The 21,693-nt window shown below is 46.2% G+C and overlaps 1 protein-coding gene across 1 annotated transcript; it reads right to left on the reverse strand.

Annotated features, from left to right (window-relative positions):
• Window positions 1–3,163: 3,163 nt before the first annotated feature.
• Pirt (phosphoinositide interacting regulator of transient receptor potential channels) lies at window positions 3,164–21,223 on the reverse strand. The gene is made up of 2 exons (XM_046465105.2): window positions 20,758–21,223; window positions 3,164–6,325 (listed from the first exon to the last, which is right to left on the reverse strand). Exon 2 carries the CDS (start codon window positions 6,304–6,306, stop codon window positions 5,893–5,895), a length of 414 nt encoding a protein of 137 aa, XP_046321061.1. The 5' UTR covers window positions 6,307–6,325; window positions 20,758–21,223; the 3' UTR covers window positions 3,164–5,892.
• Between the last annotated feature and the right edge of the window lie 470 nt (window positions 21,224–21,693).

The following is a 21,693-nucleotide window of genomic DNA, read 5'->3' on the forward strand; positions in this document are numbered from 1 at the left end:
TGAGGCCTCACGGGGTGAGTTGGGGAGCTGAGACTTCACAACAGGACAGTATGGAGCCATGGAGGGACTTTACATTTTGGAAGATTTTTCATTTGGGAAAAGGTTACTTTGGTGTATCATGTAGCATAGATTGATTAGGAGAGATCAAGACAGAGGGAGGAGACAAGGTAAGGAACTGATAAAATAATCAGAAAAATGGATTGCACTTGGCTTAGAGTGGTGTTTGTAGGGGAATTGCTAGTTGCTGTAACAACTAAACCCCAGCATTTCAGTGACTCTATAAAATCAAAGTTTATTTCTAGTTCATAGACCCATTCAGCATAGTATCCCTGGTCTTCATGGGGCTTTTCTGCCCTTGATAACTTGGGCTTCAGGTTCCTTTCTTGTAGTGACTCTGTACAGAGCTAGGATAAAAGAGCCAGGAGGAGACTTTCTAAAAGGCCCAGCCGGCAGAGTCACATGCAACTTCTGCTTCACGTTGCTTTGCTGATAGTCATGCCTGAATGCAAGGGGTTCTGGGACATGTGGATCTGGTGGGACAGCTGCTTTGCTCCTCACTATGAGGGTAATAATGAATAAATAAATTACATTATCCAGTGGTTGATATATTAGAGCCTTCTGTGGATTTTTCCAAATAGTGCTCTGAAGAAGGTGAGTACTTTTATTCACCCATTTGCAGTCGTTAAGGTGATATATAGGTGTGGAGAAGTGAGTGGTCCAAGGTCAAGGAGCCCAGGGAGAGCCTCTATGGGAGGTGAAGGCTGCCAAAGACAGAGGCCTCCAGAGAAACCAACCGTGCCAACCTCTTAAAGTCAGACTTCCAGCTTCCAGAAATAAAATTTCTGGAATTTAAATTTAAATCGCTGTTGTTTAAGCCAGCCATATGTGGTATTTTGTTACAGTGGCCCTAGCAAATTAATACAATGATTTTGCAATTGGGAGATTATCCTAGATTATCCAAGTGGGCCCAACATAAAAACTCAACATCAGGGCCTCATAGAAAGCCCAAAAAAACCAATGAAGGTTTTTTTTTATTTCAAGACTTTTTTTTTTTTTTAATGGTGCTGGGGATCGAACCCAGGGCCTTATGCATGAGAGGCAAGCACTCTACCAACTGAGCTGGTGATGAGAGGAGAGGTGATGAGAGGAGAGGCCAGGTTGATGAGGTTGCTGGCCTTGAGATTGGAGGGGCCACCACTGAGGGATGTACACAGCTCCCAGAGCCTGGAAACAGTGAGTGGCAGGTCTGCCTGGTGCTCAGATGCAAAGCAGCCTGGATTGCACTTTGCTTAAAATCCTATTAGATCCACTTTGGACTTCCAACCTCCAAAACCGTTAGATGGGAAATTTATGTGGTTTTAAGCTACAAATTTATGTTGCACATTTTTTATAGCCACACTGGGAAGCTAACAGAGTGTCCACTAGGTATTTCGATGTTTGGGATTGTTTGGGAAGCCCCCATCACACAGAAAAGAACCGGAAGCCAATGTCAGAGAAGAAATCATTCAGAGAAGAAATCATTCAGAGAAGAAATCATTCAGAGAAGTGCTTAGAATGAGGCAGAGATGGGGACCTAGGGAAGAAATGTCAGGAAGATCCTCTTGCCAGGAAACAGCTAGGCTGTTTCTTTGAGGACTGGGTTTCAGTACAAAAGTGTAACTTGGCAGGGGTAGTGTGAAGAGCCACTGAACCCCCGCCCCCCGAGAATATTCTTCAAATGTGGCCCCTCTGAAGTTGAAGGCTATGATGGACAGGTTCTAGAGGAGGCTGTGGAAAGCATAACCAAGAAGTATAATAGTGAATACAACCAGAGGGGTGCTTTGGTTTTTATGGGCAGCACCCCCACTAACCAACAGGGGGCCCCATTTCCTCTTGTCCTGGGGTTCTCCTATCTAGCTCTGATGTGGAAACCCAGCATGGATCTATTCCAGAAGACCAGAGAGACAGGTTGGGTGGGGCCAGACTGACTTGGGTGCCAATCTCTGAGCATCCCTGCTTTCCTCTGTCCCTGTCTGTATCATAACAAACGACCTGCTTGTCTCTATCCTCTGGGGACTAGCCTGATTGCTTTCTGAGGTCAGAGGTCACATCTCCATCACTGCATCCCCAGCTCTGATGTCTGGTGTGTGGCAGGTGCTCGGGAGATTGCAATGTCAGGCCAATGGCTACCCTCTTCCAGAGGGATGCATCCAGAGCCCATCTGAGGACAAGGGGAGGACCCAGGGACCTGGGGAATGATCTACACAGCTGCTGCCATGGCAGAATCATGCTTCCCTTCTCCTTCAGGTCTCCTAGGTGGCCCCACAGGAGACAGACAGATGATTCATGTTGACAGTTTTTCCTTTATTGAGGGTGAGCCCAACTTACTCTATGTGATTATTTGAGGGACTTTTAACAAGTATTCCCTTTCCTCCTCTTTGTGGTCACCCTGGAGATTTTTGCCAGGGAACCCTGCAGGGTAGTGGGAGATGGTCTTATTCTTGGGGTGACCTTTAGTGAACCTTCCTTCTCCTTGGGGTAGGAGACCTGGACTGGGAGGTGGCCTGGAATTCTTTCTACCTATACCTGCCGGCCACGGGGGAAGTGAGCATGGTCCCTCAGGCACTGAGGTTCCCCACCCTGGAGACTGCTTGAGCTGACTGCACAATGCCAGGTTCTGGCTGGGCTGGTGGAGACTAGACCTGCGAGTGAGTCTGTATAGGAGGCAGCCTCAGCCAGGGGCTGGCCATTCTTCCAGGTGCTGAGAACATAGGTTTGGAGCTCTGGAGAGAAGGATGAAGGCAGGACCCAGATGGGTAATTTTCTGCTTTGGCTTGTGTTGGAGTCTTCTCTCTGGGACCCGGGGCATTGACCGGCTGTCCCTGGAGCAGCTGCCTCCCCGCCTCCTGGACCACTGATCATTCTGGAAGATTCTCCATGTCACTTTCTTGGTTCCAATGCTGGGCTCATGGGGATGAAAAGAGTTAGGGGCTGGTCTTTCTGTTCCATTAGCATCTCAGAGTAGGGCCATCAGATCCTAAGAGGTGCTCAGGGAACTGTGTATGTCCCTTTTCTTCCAGGAGTCATTCTATGGGAAAGAACATATAGCAATGTGGGAGAGGAGAGAAGATTTCATGGACATATTGTTTGAGTTCCTGATGAAACAGAATGAGAACACAGCAGACACCATTAAATAGAATATAATTCAACATGACATGACATTGATTCCTTTAGGCTTCTGATTAGATCGAAGTCTCCAAAACAGAACAGCTATAGGGAGGAGGGGCCAATAACACAAATCAGTGAGCTGAAAACACAGATGCTGGTCCTGTCCTTCCATCCACAGGCATGAAAACGGTCACTGCAAGGGAAACAGGACGTATGTGCTGCCTACGCTCACACAGGTCCATCCAACACCTCAGGCATCCATCAGGGGCAATGATCTTTGACAAAAGCCTCTAAGAGGTCCTGTCTCAGGGTGTCCCTAGCATATTCCCTGGCTCACACTCACATGGGGGAATCCTAGTGGATGCTCAGGATTTTTCTTCATAGCCTTTTCTCATTTTTCTCTGCTAAACATTTAGCGTGAGGAGCAGGAAATGGGGGCAGATACTGCTGAAGTCATGGTGGTACCCAAACTTCCTTCCACTTAGACATGCAGGATAGGAACATCCGCAAAGGTCCTCCTCCCACAGCTACGCCCAGAGTCCAAGCTCTCGGGCTGATGAAAGGAGGCGTGCAGAGTGCAGATTTCAGGTGCACCAGCTGGGAGCCCATCCTGAGTACTCCCACTGAGGCGAGCTTTGGGAATGCAGGAGCAATATTACAGGCTGGTCTTAGATCTGTGTTGATATCAGAAGAAAGGGAAATGGTCTGCAAGTCCTGTCACTTGAGGGAATAGAAATTCAATTAGTGACATAGCACTTGCAACAACTCCAACATTAGTCCTGACCCACCTGTGGGCAGGGGATTTGTGAGTTGGAATGAATACTTGGCCATGCTGACATGGGTCAGGACATGACTATCCTAGGTGAGCCTGAAAGGCTACGGGCTCCCTGGACTCTCAGGTAGGGAGGTTGAGGGTATCCATTGCCTCCATGGAATTTCCCACAATGCAGCAGGAACAGGATGGATTGGGACTCTGCATATGGAACCACTGTGAAGGATGGAGACACCTGGAGGCTGATTGGAGAGAGGTTGCCATGGAGATTCGAGAAGCTGGAAGGCTGAGGAGTTAAGGGAGTGATTCTAGTGCAGCTGTCCTCCCACCTCAGCATCCACCGCTGCCCTCTGGGTCTCTGGCCTGGCCTAGTGCAGTGGCCTCACAGGTGCTTCTCCTAGTCTTCCATCTAAGGGCCTCTTGGTTGCTACAGGAAGTTTCAGGAGCACTTATCTTGTGGGCACCCTCTGCTCGGTGGCCCTCTGGAGACCTACTTCCAGCCCCAATAGACTCCAGGAGGACAGCAATGTGCCCCCAGGAGAAGATGCACCTAAGGCACTTGGGAAAGCAGGTGGGAGCAGGCTGAGAGACGGGGTGAAACAGAACATCTGGGAGTTTAGGGAAGTGGCATGCAGAATCCTAATTTTATCACGCTCCCTTCCCCCGCCCCAAGTTTCTGTACATGTAAGGCGGTTAGTTCCTGCTTCCTCAAATACTTTTTCTTTCCCCTTTTGCTAACTTTTTCTTTTTTTCTTGTTCCCTTCGGTTCTCATCTTGGATGACCTTGCCTCCAGGAAATCTCTCTGCCCTCTCCTCAGTTTAGGTTAAACACCTCTCATGTTCCCACAACTACCCCCCAAGAACCCGGCATAGGATGTTCTAAGTGCGAGTTGGCTTGACTGCGTCTCTCACTTTGGGAAGCAGGATGGAAGCAGGGACCGTGCCTAGCTTGCTCACAACCCAGGGTTTGGCCCAGATCAGGGAGACTTGTTAAATATTTTCTTGTTTGGTGGGCTGGGACAGGGATAAGAGAAGGTAGGGTTTTCTAGAGTGAATTCCCTCTTTGGAACTCTACCGACAATTTCAGATGTGGCAAAGGATTGATTCCATTTTCATTTCGAGAAAGATGAAGAGGAATATCATCTTACAGAATCCCTCTGCAAGTTTCCATCTTGCTGTTCTGGAAATCGGGTAGAGGAGATGGGGTTGGGGAGGGAAGGGAAAGAGGAAGTTGGGACATCATGCATTTGTCCTTGGCTAATTGTCAGGGTGAAAGCAGAGAGTGAGAAGGGAGTTGGTAAATCAAGGGGAACTTTGACAGTCCTAGCCTAGCCCCTTGTCTGCAGTGTAAATTCTCTATTATCGAGTATGAAATGTCCTCAGCTGGCTCACTCAGAGCCATGTCCAGAGGGATGTGCCTTCCTGGACAGTGTATTTCCCCAACCCCCCTCCAGGGTTCAGTCTGTGGAATGTTTTCTACTTGTGACTTGTTTGGTCTCCTGAAACACAAGTTAGTGTCTTGACTGCCAAAGGAAGTTGGAGCTCTTAAGCCCAGCGGGCCAGAATTCAGCCTTCCCTCCTCCTCCGTAAAGGACTTCTTTTGGTCAGTTTTGGTTCCAGAAAGATGCAAATGCGGAATCCAGCTCAGGCACTCAGATATGTAAACGTGAGTTTCTCCTTGGGGTGTAGCCCACCCCCAGGGAGTTTCCCAGCATGCACTGCCCTTGGCAGAGAAAGTCCGATGATGTCCGGATGTGAGAGAAGGGCAAGAGAGCAAAGAAAGGATCTGAAAGAAGCATCAGCAACAGTGGAGACTCAGCCAGCAGCGCTTCCAGGCTGCACATGGGTGGAGCCCTGAGCTCTCTTTCCCAGGGGGCGCTAAGAACAGGGTTTGCCTCCATCTCTGGCATCCCAAGGAGGAAATGGGGATGTGAAAGTAGTGATCACGGGATCTCCTCTTGGTCAAGCCACCATCAGCGATTCAGGAGGAAGAACTTGAGGCTTTGGAAGAAACTCGACTTCTGTCTCTGCTTCTGTTTCTTTTTGATGATGGGGACCCACACCAGCCCACACACCAGCGTCATGAGTCCCAAGGACAGGAAGGCGGGCCCTATCATCTTGAGGACCACCTTGGTCTTATCATCCACGTTCAAGAGGTAGGCCAAGCAGGTGATGGCCACCCCAAAGAGCAGGGTGGCGCTGCCCACCGACATGATGATGATGGGCTTGTGGTAGATTTCCCAGTTACTCCTGGGAGTGGTGGTCCACACAGACTCACTTCGGGAGCTGATGCACAGGGAGCTGGCCGTCTGGCTGGGCAGCAGATCCTTGGATTCTGGAGACTTCTCGTCTACCTCCAGGGCCTTCGGGAGAGTCTCCATCGTCATGGCCGCTCAGGACTGGCACCTAGTAATGGCAAGTTAGAGACAAGAATGAGGTCAAAGGAATACTTGTCAAATGACCTTTCTCTACCCAGCATCCCTCTCCAACCTGTCTCTCAATGGAGAATATTGCAGGTCTTTTTTGCAGAAACCAAAAGGAAAACCAGATGAAATCCATGTTAATAAGCAATGCCCATGCTAGTATTTTTTTTTTTTTTTGGTGAGAGATAAATATTATGTCATTCAAATCACCTGGTTTTAATATTTAACCAGGAAACAATGGTGCCATTTTACAACGTCAAATAAGAGCTGCAGTTTATTGAGTGGTATCTTATTTTCAACCCAACCACTTTCCAGTTGTGTGATCTAGAGTCACTTAACCTTCTCTATCACCTTGGTTTTCTCATCTCTAAAATGAGGGTAATACCACTACTTCTCTCCCAGGGCTTTCGAAAGGGGTTAAGGAGTTAGGACCTGTAATGCTTTGGATTGATGCTTAGCGCGTTGTAAGTACTCCATAAATGGTATCCTTTGCCAATTCAAAGAGTGATCCTCTATGTGTAAATATGTGTATGCGTGTGGCTGTGCCTAGCACTTCACCTAAACTCTTCCTTCCTTAACTGATGAGGTTTCAATCAGAATTGTGCATTAAGCTGTAGCCCTCTTTTACCTATCAAAAGCTCAGGCCCAAGGAGGTGTAGTGATTTGTTTAAGAGCCCAGGATCAGGAAGGGCTAGAGCTCAGATTTTTCCCTTGTTCTTGAAAATGCCAGGGTATGCACAGACTGGGGAGCATTTTTCAGTGCACCCTGGGATTCCATGGACCTTGTCAGCCCAGGACGGTGATGTTTGGGGTTCAGAGTGTGATCTTCCAATATATAAATGCCACCCTTCCCCACCTTCTGGGTTGGTGACATCAAAGCAGATTTCCACCTTCCCTTTTGCTTCAGTTAGAATCTGATCTGAATGTGGCTCTCAAAGCTTCATGGGTTGGAACTGAATTCCCACTATGAGGCATTAAGAGGGTGGAAACTTGGGCCAGCCATGATGTTTAGAAGTGGGACCACGGAGATCATTAGGATTAGATAAGATCACTGGGGGAGGGGGACCGTGTTATTGAATCCTCATGGCTTTGTAGAAGAGGGAGAGGGATCAGAAGACATATGAGCACACTGTCTCCCACCATGTGATGCCCCACACTACTTCGGGACTCTGTCAGCAAGAAGGCCATTGCCAGATTCAATCCTTGAACCTTCTGAACTGAGGGAAATAAACCAATTTTCTCTTTAAAGTAGCCTGCCTCAGGAATTTCATTATAATAACAGAAATTGGACAAATACTCTGTTTTTAGACCTGTAAAATTATGGAGTCCAGCAAGCTATCCTGCCTTTTGCAGCTTCTCACTAGAGTCAACCGCATTCCTCTCTCTGGGGTTCTTATCTCCCGTTCCCCACTCAGGGGATGTCACGGATATCTGTGTGGATTAAACACCAGACACCTGCCAGAAGCTTCACCAGAGTGGTGTTTTATCAAATTCCATTAATATGAGATTAATGTCTTTCATTAAATGTGGGTTCGAGTGCAAATGCCTATATATTTACAGGTGATTAAAGTATGCATGACCAAGTTAGATACTTAATGGCAGACAGGTTTTGTTTGGAAGGAAGGGGAGGCGGGGAGGGTCCAGATACCCTGCTTGGAGGTTTTCACCAAGTCACTACCTTGTTTCATCTTTCAGCTGTCTCCGGTGTGTCTAGAACCTGCATATCCTTGACTGAACAAGTAAGCAAGTAAATACTGTCTCCCCCACCAATCCTCTCTCTAACCTGGCTACTTAAGGCAAATTCAGGACCTGCTCCACCTATGCAAACCAAGTCTCTCTAGCAGAAGCCCATTGTCTCCCCTGAGATATGCTCAGGCCCCTCTTAATTCAGCATTTGCTAACATCCCTATTCAGGAGTGGGATTTGGGAGATTCCCCCCCAACCCTCTCACACCACTCTCACCCCCTGCCACCAAAATGTTTTCTCGAGAATGGAGGCTGTTCCTCAAGATCACAATGAATCCCACCCCAACTCCATCACAAATAAAGTGCCAGCTAAATGGCTAGAGCCAAACCCAAATATGGAGTGGGGACTTGCCTTTTGGTAACTGTTACCAACCCCAGAGCCAAAGAGAGCTTGTGGTAAAGGAGATGATGTCTGGAGCCCTGACACTCTAGAACCTGCTCTTTCCTCTTGCCTAAGGCATTTCATCTTTGTTGAATGTTTTTCACTTTCAGCACCTTCTTCAATTTAATCCCTTCAACCATTTGGGGGATTTCCCTCCTCCACAGCTCAGGCCTGACCAGTGGATTATTTCCCCACCATCCCCAAAGCAGAATGCACCCACTTTCTAGAATAAGCATTTCTACAGGCCTCACCGCTGACGGGGGGGGGGGGGGGGGGGGGGGGGGGGGGGGGGGGGATAGAAATTGTAAAATTGCCAGTTCACATTCAAATACACCCGTGGGGAGGGAGCCTATTTGGATCTCTGCTACCAAAAGCTTTGAAAAAAAGTCACAATGTGCTTTTGTAACCACAGGCACACAGATGTTCACTTCCTTTCGGATCCTGTGCCATATTTGCATAAGCTAAATTGTCATTTAAAAGGCGATCTTCTGAGGCTGGGGTTGTGGTTCAGTGGCAGAGCGCTAGCCTCACAAGCATGTGCATGGCACTGGGCTTGATCCTCAGCACCACATAAAAATAAGTAAATAAAGGTTAAAACAAAAAAGAATGCTTAAAAAAATAAGAAATAAAATAAAAGGTGATTTTTCTCTCCTGTGGGGTGGAGTTGAGAGAAGAGAGCATAAAGTGTGTCAGGAGATCTTGTGTTGCTTATTGCGACCCAGAGTCATATGAGGATGCCTGCTCATCTTTAGTAGGACCTTTTCCCCACTGCATAGTGATTTCTAGCATTTCGCCATGAAGGCTCAGGACATGTTATTGCCACGTTCCTACATTGGAGTCTGTGATGGAGCAGTTGGAATGCGGAGGTTCTCAGCTGTGCCTGGGAAGACAGTTGGGCTGGGCCGGGAAGGGCTTGCTCCTTGTACATAGGAAATGTACAACGAGGGGTAGCACTGCCAGGCCGGAAGGAGTCCTGGATTCTGAGAGAGGGGGAAGCAGGACTCACTAGGCCTTGCTGGAAGCACCTATCATATTTTTGGCCGGACAAAGCCAGGCTTAGTCTTATTTCACAAGGGCAGAGGCACAGGCCTGGGGAAATGTAGGAGTGTGGCTGGCCCTCACTTCCCTCCATCCCCTGGCCCAACTTCATGGATTGCTGTGTCAGGATTTCAGGCCGAGTTCTTTGGACTCCAATGAAGCTCTTTGCACTGCATCACAGTTGGTCTAGATGAGCCCTGAGCATGCTTCCAATACAAGAATCTTGACTTTTTCACATTCTGTCCTAAAGTGACCTTTCTCTGAGCATGGGAGGACTTCCATTCGCAATTCTCTAACATTGATCCACAGCACAGTCTGAGGAATAAGAACACCATTGTAAACTTTTCATGTTACATTTATTCAACTTAAAGAACTGTCTTTTATTCTCAATTAGGTACTTCCATCTTTTTTTTGGCATTGGAATATTCTTCATCTTATGAAATGCCCCTGAAGGAAGAGGATGATTGGTTTTGATAGTAGCTATACTTGGCAAGGAAAATCGGGCCACTCTGTGGGATCTAGCTGGATGTCTGTCTGTCTGTCTATCATCTATTTATCTAGAATGCAATAGTCCATGAAACCCCAAAGAATGGGGGTCATTAAGGAGTTGACTTAATTGGGAGGAAGGATGAATCCTTGGCAGAGTGAACTGGCAGAAGGGATGTGCTTCTAGGTATCACTGAAGTTCCAGAAGCAGTTCTCTTTGGTCAGGCAGGGGCAGGTCATTTTCTCCCCTTCTCGCCCTTCTCCCCTCTCCTCCCTTCCTCTCTCCTCACGTTCTCTCTCTCTCTAACTCTAACCAGGCTGGATGGAGGCAAGGAACCATTGTAAACAGAAGGGATCAGGCAGGGTGAAGCCAGAGATGGAATACTGTGCTGGGGAGAATTCAGCCCATTTTTTCAAGGTTCCAGAAAGTCATTAAACTTACTCATAATGGCTACATGCAGAGGACACCTCTGAGTCTTTGGCACCAGAGGGACCACACTTTGAACCAACTTTTCCACTTACGAGCCATGGGATCTTGGGCAAGTTACCTAGGCCTCCAGAACTATAGTAGCTCCATATATAAAATAGGCATGAGAGGTTATTTACCTTATAGTATTATTGTAACTGGCAAATTGCAAAAAGGTACCACTACATGTTGTAGATATTCAAGAAATAGCCCTGGTTTCTGTTTTAATCATTTTCTTTCTCGTTTCCTGTTTCCTCATCTGTGAAATGAAGGAGTTGGGTTAGGAGACTTCTAAAGATTGACCTGTGAATCAACTTGAATTTGGAGAATTCAGATTCCCATGAAATCACCAATTCAGGAGGCTCTGGGAATTTTACAACATTTTGTTACAGTCTGGATAAGATTCTGGGTTCTTTGTAACCCTCTATAGCGGCTTTTCTCAACCATGGCCCTGTTGGCATTTTGGATCAGATAATTCATGGCCACACGGGGGACTGTAGGTTGTGGAATGCTTAACAACATCCCTGGCCTCTCTCTACTCATCAGATGCCAGTGTCACCCACAAACTCTCCCTCAAAGAATATCTCCAGCCATGGCCAAATGTCCCTGGGGAGCAAAGTCAACTGTGATGAACCTCTGTCCCAGGCCAGCCTTTCCTAGCACTTTCAGGGTAAAGACTGAATTTTCTTACCTTCCATCCCCATTGCACCTGGCATACAGCTGGCAATTAGCAGGTGGTCGGAGAACCTGGTCCTGCTGCTGCAGCTCTGTGGGGGCAGGAGGCATCACCTGGGGAAGTGGTCCACTGAGAAGAACTACCCTTCCACATTTCAGTTAAGATATTGGGGTTTGGTTTGGATGTCTCAGGGGAACCCTCACTCTTTGTACTGTTGGATTGTGCTCCCCAAAGATAGGTCTACTCAGAACCTCAGAATGTGGATTGTGGATAGGGTTAAGGATCTTGAGATAAGATCAACCTAGATTAAGGTGGGACCCAAATCCAATGACTGTAAGAGAAAGGAAAGGGAATTTTTATTTTATTTTATTTTATTTTTTTGGTACTTGGTGGGCACTTGACTACTGCCACATCCCCAACTCTATTTTTTTTTGTACTTTTTTTAGAGACAGGGTCTCCCTGAGTTGCTTAGCACCTCACTTTTGCTGAGGTTGGCTTTGAACTCAAGATCCTCCTGTGTAAGCCTCCTGAGCTGCTGGGATTACAGGAATGTGTTACCACACCCAGCAGGAAAGGGAAATTGAACACTGAGAGTTTAGGACTACGTGAAGGGGGAGAAGAGATCAAATTAATGCTTCTAAAAACCAAGGAGCATCAAGGGTTGCCAGCAATCCCCAGAAGCTGGGAGGGAAGGCTTGGAAGGATTCTCCCTCCAAGTCTCTGGAAGGAAGCAACAGTGCAGACACCTTGCATTTTGACTTCAGGCCTGTAGAAATGGCAGATAATAAACTTGTATTGTTTTAAGTCACTATGTTTGTGGTTATTGTTTTATGGCAACCTTTAAAAACGGAATACACCCAACTTCTTTTAAGATTCCTGACAATTCAGAGGGGGACAAGGGATGAGGAACCCAGAGGCTGATGGACACTTCCTAACTCATCACAGATTTGAGTGTCTATTGGCCTTCAGGGTAGCAGGTTGAGAATGGAGGATGGGTTCTTCTCCCCTGGAGGCCAAGTTGGAAGTATCCTGAAACTGGTTTGGTATACAACCAGGGATAGGCAAGCTGCATGCTCGGCCATGAAGCAGTGCTGGTTGGAACCATAGAAGAGTGGAAAGAATCTCCACACAGGAGTCTCACCAACAGGAGATGCTACCCACAAAATAATATGTGCCATGAGACTCTATTTACATAAAATCCAAAACCCTGTAAAACAATCTGTGCCAGGACAGGGCAGGGAAGTGCTCCCTTGGGTGGGCACAGTGACTGGAAGGGGTACAAGATAGGAACTTCTGGGTCCTGGCAGCATTCTTGTTCTGACCTGGCCACTGGTTCCACGGGAGTCTACTTGTGGGGAAGTCCATTTGTGGTAGGGCCTCTTTCTGTGTATACATTCTACATCCATAAAATGTTCAAACCAAGACAATTAAAAGCAATTGCTAAATGCAATATGTTCTTTTCTTTGGATTCCGATGAGAACAAACCTAACAAAGGCATTTGGGGCAATTAGGGAAGTTTTTTTTTTTTCTCCCAGTAATGGAGATTGAACTCAGGGCTTAGTGTGTGTTTGGCAAGCACTCCCCTAACTGAACTGTATCCCCAGCCCCAATTAAGGAAGTTTGAATAAGGACTAGCTGAGTCTTAGTCTATATGCAAACCACCATCCCTTTCCCAGAAACAGGTCTATTCCTGGAGATATCCTATCTTCCAATAAGCTTGGTTTAACCCAAGTGGTTCCTGACCTTCAAGGTCAAATCAACTGGCCCACACCTTCCCTGCTGATGGGATGAGGGGGCTGTTCAGGAATACAACAAAGGCAGCATCTACCTTCTGTTTTAGTGGATTCTTCTATTGTGTTACAATTTTAGTTCACTCATTTAACAGAGAATATTTATTTGTTTTGGTTGACTCCTAATAGTTAGGCATACTTATAACTTACAGTGTGGTGTTTTGACCGACCTCTCTCTGCAGATTCAACCAATTTGGGGTCAAAATTCAGAAAAAAAATTATATTGGACATATACAGACCTTTTTCTTGTCATTACTCCCTAAATAATATTACTCTAGCAACTATTTACATAGTGTTTGTTGTTTTCGTTATTATATGTTTTAGCTTATTATATATAATTTAGAGATATCATTATGTGTATCCATAAGACACTACTTAAACAAAACAACTATAAGTAAATAGCAGAAAGATCAGTAAAGAGAAGGGAATGGAGGAGGAAGGAGGGAAGGATGAGAGGAAGTACTGGGGACTGAATGATAGCAAATTATATTCCATGCTTTTATGATTGTGTCAAAATAAATCCTAATATTATATATAACTAATAAAAACCATTAAAAATACAAAAAGTATATTGGAGGACATGTGTAAGTTATATACAGCCACTAAACCCTATTATATAAAGAACTTGAATAGTCTCTGATTTTGGTACCCCACAGGGTGTCTTGGAACCAATCCCCTACAGATACCAAATCAAATCAGGGTAATTAGCATATCCATCACCTGAAACGTTTATGATTTATTTTTGATCAGGACATTTAAACACCTTTATTCTAGCTATTTGGACAACTGAAAATATTTATTCAAGGATTTTATGTGCCATTGGACCCACCCAGGAGAATAGGGCATACCGGTCTGGAACATAAGAGCTTACGGACTGAAGGGAAAACAGACATTTTCCATACTGATGATGACTCCTGCCAATGAGGTCAAGGATAAAGTGGCTATCGAATCACACCTGGAGCCAAGAATCCAGTTTCCTGGAAGGATGATTAATTGGAAGGAAACAAAGAGACCAGTAGGAGCTGGGTAAAGCTTGGTCAGGGGGGAAACTTCTACACCAAGGTCTCAAGGGACTTTTGAGAGTGTGAATTGTCAGGGACTCTGTAAGGACTGCGACTTTGCTGGGGGCTCCAGTGCTTGTTGAGTGTTGAGGGAGGGGTGAAAGATCAGGCTGGAAATGGAGGCAGGATTCAGATCAGCTCCACCAGGGGGTGGCCAGCTGCAGGTCACTCTGTTCCTATACAGTCTGCAAGCCAAGAATAGTTTTTAAAAATCGTTGAAGAAAGCAGAAAAATAATATTTTGTAATAAACTAAAATTATATAAAATTTTAAATTTTATGTTCTAAATAGCTAAGCTCATTTACTTATTTATTGCTGCTTTTGTAATTATAATTTCAGCTCAACCGCCTGCACGGCTTGCAAAAACCTTAAAATAGTCACGATTGGGTCCTGTATAGGAAAAGTTTGCCTGCATCGGATAGAAGGTATTGAGGGCCAAGGTAAAGAGTGGCAATGGAAAGTGATAAAGGGTTTAGGTAAGAAGATTGATGAGCTCTCATTTTCATAGTAGGTAAATCAATCCAGCTGCAGGAAAGAGAGTAAATAAGGGAATCCAAGACTGAGATGCACAAAGAGCAATTTAGACGATGTCCCAGCAGTTCAGGTGAGGGACAAGGTGGTGTGTTTGGTTGCAGCAATGGAAGTAGAAAGACGTGCACAGATTGGAGATTTACTAAGCAAGGAGGTAAGGATAGCAGAATGTGACTGGAAGGGGACTGTGAATCCAAGTACAAAGTCCTTAAAAGAAACTATGATTTAAGCTGAGAGCAATGGTGCTCGCCTATAATTCCAGCCACTTGGGAGGCTGAGGCAAGAAGATTGCAAGTTCAAAGCCACCCTCAGCAACTGAGTGAGGCCCCAAGCCACTTAGCAAGATCCTGTCTCAAAATTAAAATATATATATATATATATATATATATATAAAATAAATAAAAATTTAAAAAGCTGGTGCTGTGGCTCAGGGGTTAAGCACCTCTGGGTTCAATTTCTAGTACCAAAAAAAACAAAACAAAACCAAACCAAAAAAAATCCTCTCTATATATATGATTTAAAGATAAACAAATATGGATCATGTTGCTAAATAAAATGAAGCACACTCGTTAATGTAAACTTGAGATTAACAACAAGTAGTTTTTTTAAAAGTATAAGTATATTCCAAATATTGCATGAAGCATTTATACTAAACTCAATTTTAAGTGTGTGGTTTTTACATTTATTTGCTAAATTTGGTAACTCTGAAACTCAAATTTAAGTGTGCAGTTTTTACATTTGTTTGCTAAATTTGGTAACCCTAAGGAGGGCCCCATCAGTTTTCTTAAAGAAATGTTGATTTTTGAGTGGGGGTGGAGAATCGGGACATGGAAGTGCAGATGGGGGCTAGGAGGATGCTTTCCTGGGTTTGTGAGTGACACTTTTCTGGGGAGGCTTGTGGGAAAGGACATGCATGGCAGAGAGATTGTTATTAGAGGAGACCCACATTTAATTCGGGTCAAATGAAGAAATAAAATTATGGAAAGATTGAGGATGTGGGGAGATTTGTTTATAAAGGACTTTGGGGTTCAGATGGCCTGGAGGTAAGGAAGTAGGAGGGAGGAGGATCAATGGTACAGTAGCATCTTGGGAAAAATCCCTAGACCCTCTGACATCGTTGTAAGATGATTCTTCACTTTGCCTTGGAAACCGATATAGTTGACAGACCATTGTTCTTAAAGAAGATTCCATAAGGAACTGTGGGCTCATTTCTTAGACCACTCATACTGCAACACGGAATGAGATTGGTTGCTTTGTCCAGTGTCTATCAGACAAGGAGTTAATAGGGTTGCCGTTGGCATTTAAACCAAATTTCAGTTTCTCCCCTATGGAAATCAACAAAAGAAGTCATCCCAAGTCCCCTTCCCAGATGTAGAATGGCAAAGGTGTGGCAGCAGGTGGCGGTTGCCTTCCACCTGTTCTCTCTTTTGAATAAGTAAATTTTCTCGCGCCCCCTGGCAGAGGGCAGAAGCCCTGCATTTCTCCAGGAGTAAAGGGGCAGCCACACCCTTTTTACTAGTTTCTCACTTTGGGAGTCCTAACATTTCACTCTTAAAGGAAATTCCAGGCTGAAGAGGAGCAGCGTGCCTAAGTTTAGCCTGATTCTGGCAAGACAGCAGGCAGAATGATGAGGATACACGTGTGGTCTGAGGTGTGCCTGTCTTGGGCATTGTGCAAGGAGGTCAAATGGTGAGGAAAGGCAGGGCGTGTTGGTTTCTGAAGGATGAATCCTAGAAATCCACCAGTAGATGGGGGAATCTCTCAAGCCTTGAACCAGGACCTGAACCTCCCTCAACCTTACCTGGAGTGAACCCTCCGGGGATGCCGGTCCCACTGGGAACCAGCAACAGGGGCTGCATGATGGGGCTTCTAGCTCTCTTCTCCTTGGCCTAGATGTGAGAGGGTCTGGGGTTACACTTGAGATGCCCAGAACCCCACAGTGATGAAGCCCTGGGCTCTGTGACTTGAACCCTGTGTCCTGGTTTGAAAGAAGAGTTTATCCCTGGCTTAAGTAGACATGTGATCAGAAAAGAGAATCCAGATAAGGAAAGGGAAGGGAGAAGGTAGGAAAAAAAAACCCAACACTGAGGATAACTGATTTTCAACAAATTCACCAAAGGAATTCCATGGGAAAAAAGAAAAGTTATTTCAACAAATGCTGGAATAATTGGATATTCCTGTGTTAGAAAAAATGAAACTTTTCTTACCCACCCTACACCAACAAAAATTGATCGGAGATGAATTTTATGAACTGAAATATTAAAGCCAAAGCTATAAAGCTTTTGAGAAAACAGGAGAATATCTGTGACTTGGAGGTGAGCAAAGATTTCTTAGAAGAGAGGGGGAAACAACAACAATAAAAAAAAAAGAGATTTCATCAAAATTTAAAATGGGTGCTTATTTAAAGACATTGTTAAGAAAATAAATAGGCGAGCTCTGGACTGGGAGAGATATTTATAAAATAAGTATCTGCTATAGCTTATTCATCAAATAGTCAATGAAAAATGGGCAAAATATTTAAAAATATTTATCCATTATGAGATAAAAATGAGTGAAAAAGTGCTTAAAAATGTTATATAACAGGACAATGCACATTAAACCCACAATGAGATATCAGCACACATTCACTACTATGACTAAAATTTAAAAAACTCTCACAGTACTGCATGGTGGTGAGAACGTGGACCAACCAGAGCTCTCCTTGGCCACTGCTGTGGGTGTGCAAAATTGCTAGTTTCTTATAAAGCTAAACACCCATCTGTCCTTTGACCTTGCAATTCTACTCCTAAATAAACTTGCTCCTGAGAAATGAAAACATACACCCACAAATGACCTAGACACATATTGTGCGTTTCCATTTACAGAACATTCTAGAGCTCATGAAGGTGACAAGCCTCACAGCAGTGGTGGGAGGGGTGGGGAGGAACCAGCTAGAGGATACATGAAGGATTTTCTGGGGTGGATGGAGGTGTCTTCTATTGATCCAAGGTGGGGGTTACTCAGGGCCATGAAGAGACGCCTCAGTGAGAGGAGAGAATATATCCATATATTCATGTCCCAACCTATGGTTTAGTGCTGAGGATCTGCAGACTGGTGAGTTACAATGAGTGTTCAAGATAATAAGGAATTCTATTCCTTTCAGTAGATTCCTCAGTGTCTGAAATGTACCACTTAATGGGACAGTGGTTAACGTGAATAAAGACGACCCAATATGTGTCTGTACCTATAGTTCTGGGAGCTCTTTCTTCCCCTCCAGAGTCCTTCAGGGGTTGGAGCTGGGTCGCCCTCAATTTCCTGTGCTCTCCAGCAACTGCTCAGCATTTGCTGAGGCTAGAGACTCAGTAATTTTTGGTAGTCTCAGGATTGAACCCAGGGACACTCTAACACTGAGCAATATCCCTTTTAATTTTTTTTTTCTTTTTTCCTTTTGATTTTATTTCAAGACAGGGTCTTGCTAGGTAGCCCAGGCTGGCTTTGAATTTGCCAACCTCTTGCCTCAGTCTCCTGAGTAGCTGGGATTACAGACCTGTGGTGCCACTGTGCCTGGCAAACATTTGTTAAATGGCTAAATAGAGGAGTTATGGTGGGTGGAGTGAGGAGATGCTTTTGCAGGTGGTTTGCAAAGCAGTTTCCTTTGGATTTGTTTGCTTTTCCGGTGTCTGGTTGGGGGCCAGAGAACCCGGCCCTGGCTCAGGCCTGTCCCTTCTCACCCAATTGTTATAAGCCATTCAGATCAACAATATGATCAACTCCTCCTCCCCTGCCCTCCCTCTGCCCCTGAGTCTCTGTTCACATCATGAAGACAGGTTGGTCTTCTGCTGGCCAAAGTTCTGACAGTCTTCTAGGACCCCGAACTGCTGCCTCTCCACAGTACAAGCAATGTCATACAATAACGATAACTAGTTACTAGCCACCCAACCTTCATTGTGTGTTGGGAGCCATGCTAAGCCCCTGGTCTGTATCCTCTGGTCAAATCCCCCCAACACGTGGCTGAAGGAAGTAGGATTGCTACCCCATTTTTCAGATGGGGAAACTAAGGATCAGAGAGGTTTAAGTGATTTTTCCCAAAGTTACGCATTGGTGAGTAGAGAGGCAAGAGGGAATGTGAGATTTTGGAGCCTATGTGGCTTCAGAACCCAGGTTGAGATCTATTCTTACTCCTCTTGGGGGTTGGTTTTTGAGAAGAGTGGGGAGGATATTGGAACTGGGATGCAGGCAGTGAATAACACCATGATGGTGGCTGATCTGGCAAGGGGTTGAACAGGCTGGGATTGTAGGGCAGAGCTGCTAAGGATGTGGGGGCTCTGTGGCGGGAGCTCTGAGCTGGACCAGTAGGGCAGACTGAGGCTTGTGGCAGAGAAGGTGCAAATTTACCACCATTATTCCACCAGCTGAATATAAAGTACCTGGTATGTGCTGCTTTCCTCACCTGGAGCATCCGTTTAAATCCTCATAGCATCTTTAGGCTGGTACTATTAGTACCATTTCCATTTTGCAGACGAGTAAACCAAAGTTCACAACTGCCTGTCCTCAAATCCTGCACCACGTGTTCTCAGGGACAGAGCCCTGTCTCCCCCACACCCCCTTATTCTTCTCTTTTCTTCCCCCCTATTTTCCTTCCTAGCATTCCACCACCTCTATAGCTGTTCATCTTTGTCTTAGAACTCATTTTCTAGTCCTTCCCTGGAGCTACCCTCATTTAAATGTGCTATGGTCAATACTAACAGGGTTGCCATGTTTAGCAAGTATAATTACAAGGTGTCTAGCTAAGTTTGAGCTTCAAATCAACCACAGACACTTGTTTTCACTATAAGAATGTTCTAACATGGCATGGCACATACAGATACCAAAAAATGCATTATTAGAAGTTCAAATTGAATTGCACATCCTGTAATCCATCTGTAACCTTATTACAAGGGGCCTCACTGTACCGCTGCCCCTGAGCCTGGAGTTATCTAATTCTTCCCCTCTCTCCTTGCCAGACCCCTCCACCTAGCCAGTTCTGATAGGAGCTGGGCTATTCTGGGAATTGCAAGGACCTAACACAGAGGAAAGGGCACACATGACCTAACAGCGAGGAGGAGTCTGGCCCAGTGAATGGGGATAGGAAGAGAGGTGAGGCGGGCTGCCGTGTGGAAGTGCTGTGACGGCTTAATTTATTATTCCCAAGGAGCATCCAGCGTGGGTGAGAAGCGAAGGGTCTTCCCCTCTCCCTTCCAGACTTCCCCTTCCTGCCACACCCAGCAACAGCTTGTCCAGGCTCATCCACAGGTTTTTTCCTTCTCTTGCTCTGCTGCCCCTCTCCTTACCAGGACATCCAGTTGGTGACAGTCCACTCCTCTGATAAGGTAAGTGGGGCCCTGTGCCCGTGCTGATAAAGTAGAGGCCACCGGGACTTTCAGAATATGCTGTTGCTGTCACCACGGCCACCATAGCCACCCATCTGTTTCCAGCTCACAGGACTTCTAAGAAGGAAGCTTTCTCTAAGGTCACAGTCAATCTGGAGGGTGCCCCTCACTTTCCTGTTCAGGCCACACAGTCAGTGTGCAGGATCTGGGGGAAAAACAGCTCTGGAGATAATGTATGTAACCACATCTAGCTTTACTCCAAGGCGGGTCCCTACGCACATGCCTGCCAGACGGAGCCGTGTCTTTGTCCGTGTTTCCAAACGCCTGCCTTGTTTCCCCTTTTCCTGAGATGAAGACTGCCCAGACGGACCAGTGTTCTCCACCTTGTTTTCTTGGCACCTGCCCTGGGTACGGGCCACACCTGCAGGAAGGAGGGACCGCTTGGGACCGCCTCTGAGGTCCAGTATGGGATGCCCAGAAGGGCAGGCTGGGTCTGAGGTCTGGCCCACACATGCTGGGGTCTGTGGGTGACCTTGAACTTCACTGTCTGAAATTTTTGCTCCTGTTCCAATAGGTTTGGGTGGTAGAGTCCTACTCACCCCTTCCCTCCAATGGCTTCCAAGGATGGAAACCCCGTGTTATACATGCAGGGCTAGAGAAACCCTTGGCACAAACATTATTTTCTCCCGGGCGCACGGCAAGAGACACTTCCCTCTACCATGCTGTACCAGCACTGCCTGGCCTGTCCCCTCCAACCTGCTGGCTGCTGTCACTCACATTTGCCTCCAACTCCAGTTCAAACACTCAACACTCTAAAGCCACATTAACCCCAGCTCCTTCCTCCAGGGAGGTGGAAGAAAAAGGCAGAAGGGAACCTTCCCTTGCTTACTTACTGTCCTCGATGTCCCAAGGGAGGATGGGGGACCCGGGACCCACTGGGTGCTTGCTCAGAGAGGAAGGTGGCGATAAGTTCCTGCTCCAGTCCTTCATCCCAGCCAGAGAAAGCCACCCTGGCCACATCCAGAAGTCAGTGTGCTGTGAATCCCAGCAACGGAGCAGGCTCCAGCAGGGATGAGCTCACCAGGATGTGGCCTAATGGGTTAACTCTTTGCAAGCTGCTGGCACAGGCACTGGGGATGTGGCTTTCTCGGCTCTGCTCAGCCACTATTAGATGAATCTTGTGAAAAATTCATGAGGCTTCTCTGCAGTCTGGTGGAGGCATGCATTTGGTTGATGGTGCCTGGGAAGGGCGGCTCCTCCCGACCCCAGGCTCAGCAATCAGAAGATCTGGGCTGGGGGAGGTGCACAGTGGTGATGGTTGATTATACTTTATGACTGACCCAGAGACTGGGTCAACTGTGCTCAGTGCAGGATTTGACAGATCTGGGAAGTCCCATTTGTTTTGGAGGTTGGAGAGGACACATGCAGATGGCAAGAATACTTCTGGGTACTTTCCAGTGCCTATGGTGGACCCCTTATGTTACAAAAATGCCCACACATAAAAGCACCCCCTACCCCAGATCCAGACATCTCTGAGCTGGGGCAAAGCAGTGTTCACCCTTACTTCTCTCGATTATGTTCCTATTGTTTTTCTACTGTGACAGATGAGAAGGATGCCAATCACTGCCAGGGGAGAGGAAGGTCCCCCACTTTATAAGCCTTGGGCAGACTATGCTTGGGGAAGCTGGATGTCAGCTGCTGGGTTGACAGTTTTCAAGATGCCAATGGATATGCGATTTAGATCAGCCCTTTTCTACAACTAATCCAGGATGTGGGGAGCCATTAGGGTGGTGGGGTGGGCAAGGGTCCTTCCCACTAGTGATTGTACT

The sequence above is a fragment of the Marmota monax genome, unplaced genomic scaffold, assembly GCF_021218885.2.
Source record: "Marmota monax isolate L192 unplaced genomic scaffold, Marmota_monax_Labrador192_F-V1.1 WCK01_AAM20220418_F8-fsc00801, whole genome shotgun sequence".
Lineage (NCBI taxonomy): Eukaryota > Metazoa > Chordata > Mammalia > Rodentia > Sciuridae > Marmota > Marmota monax.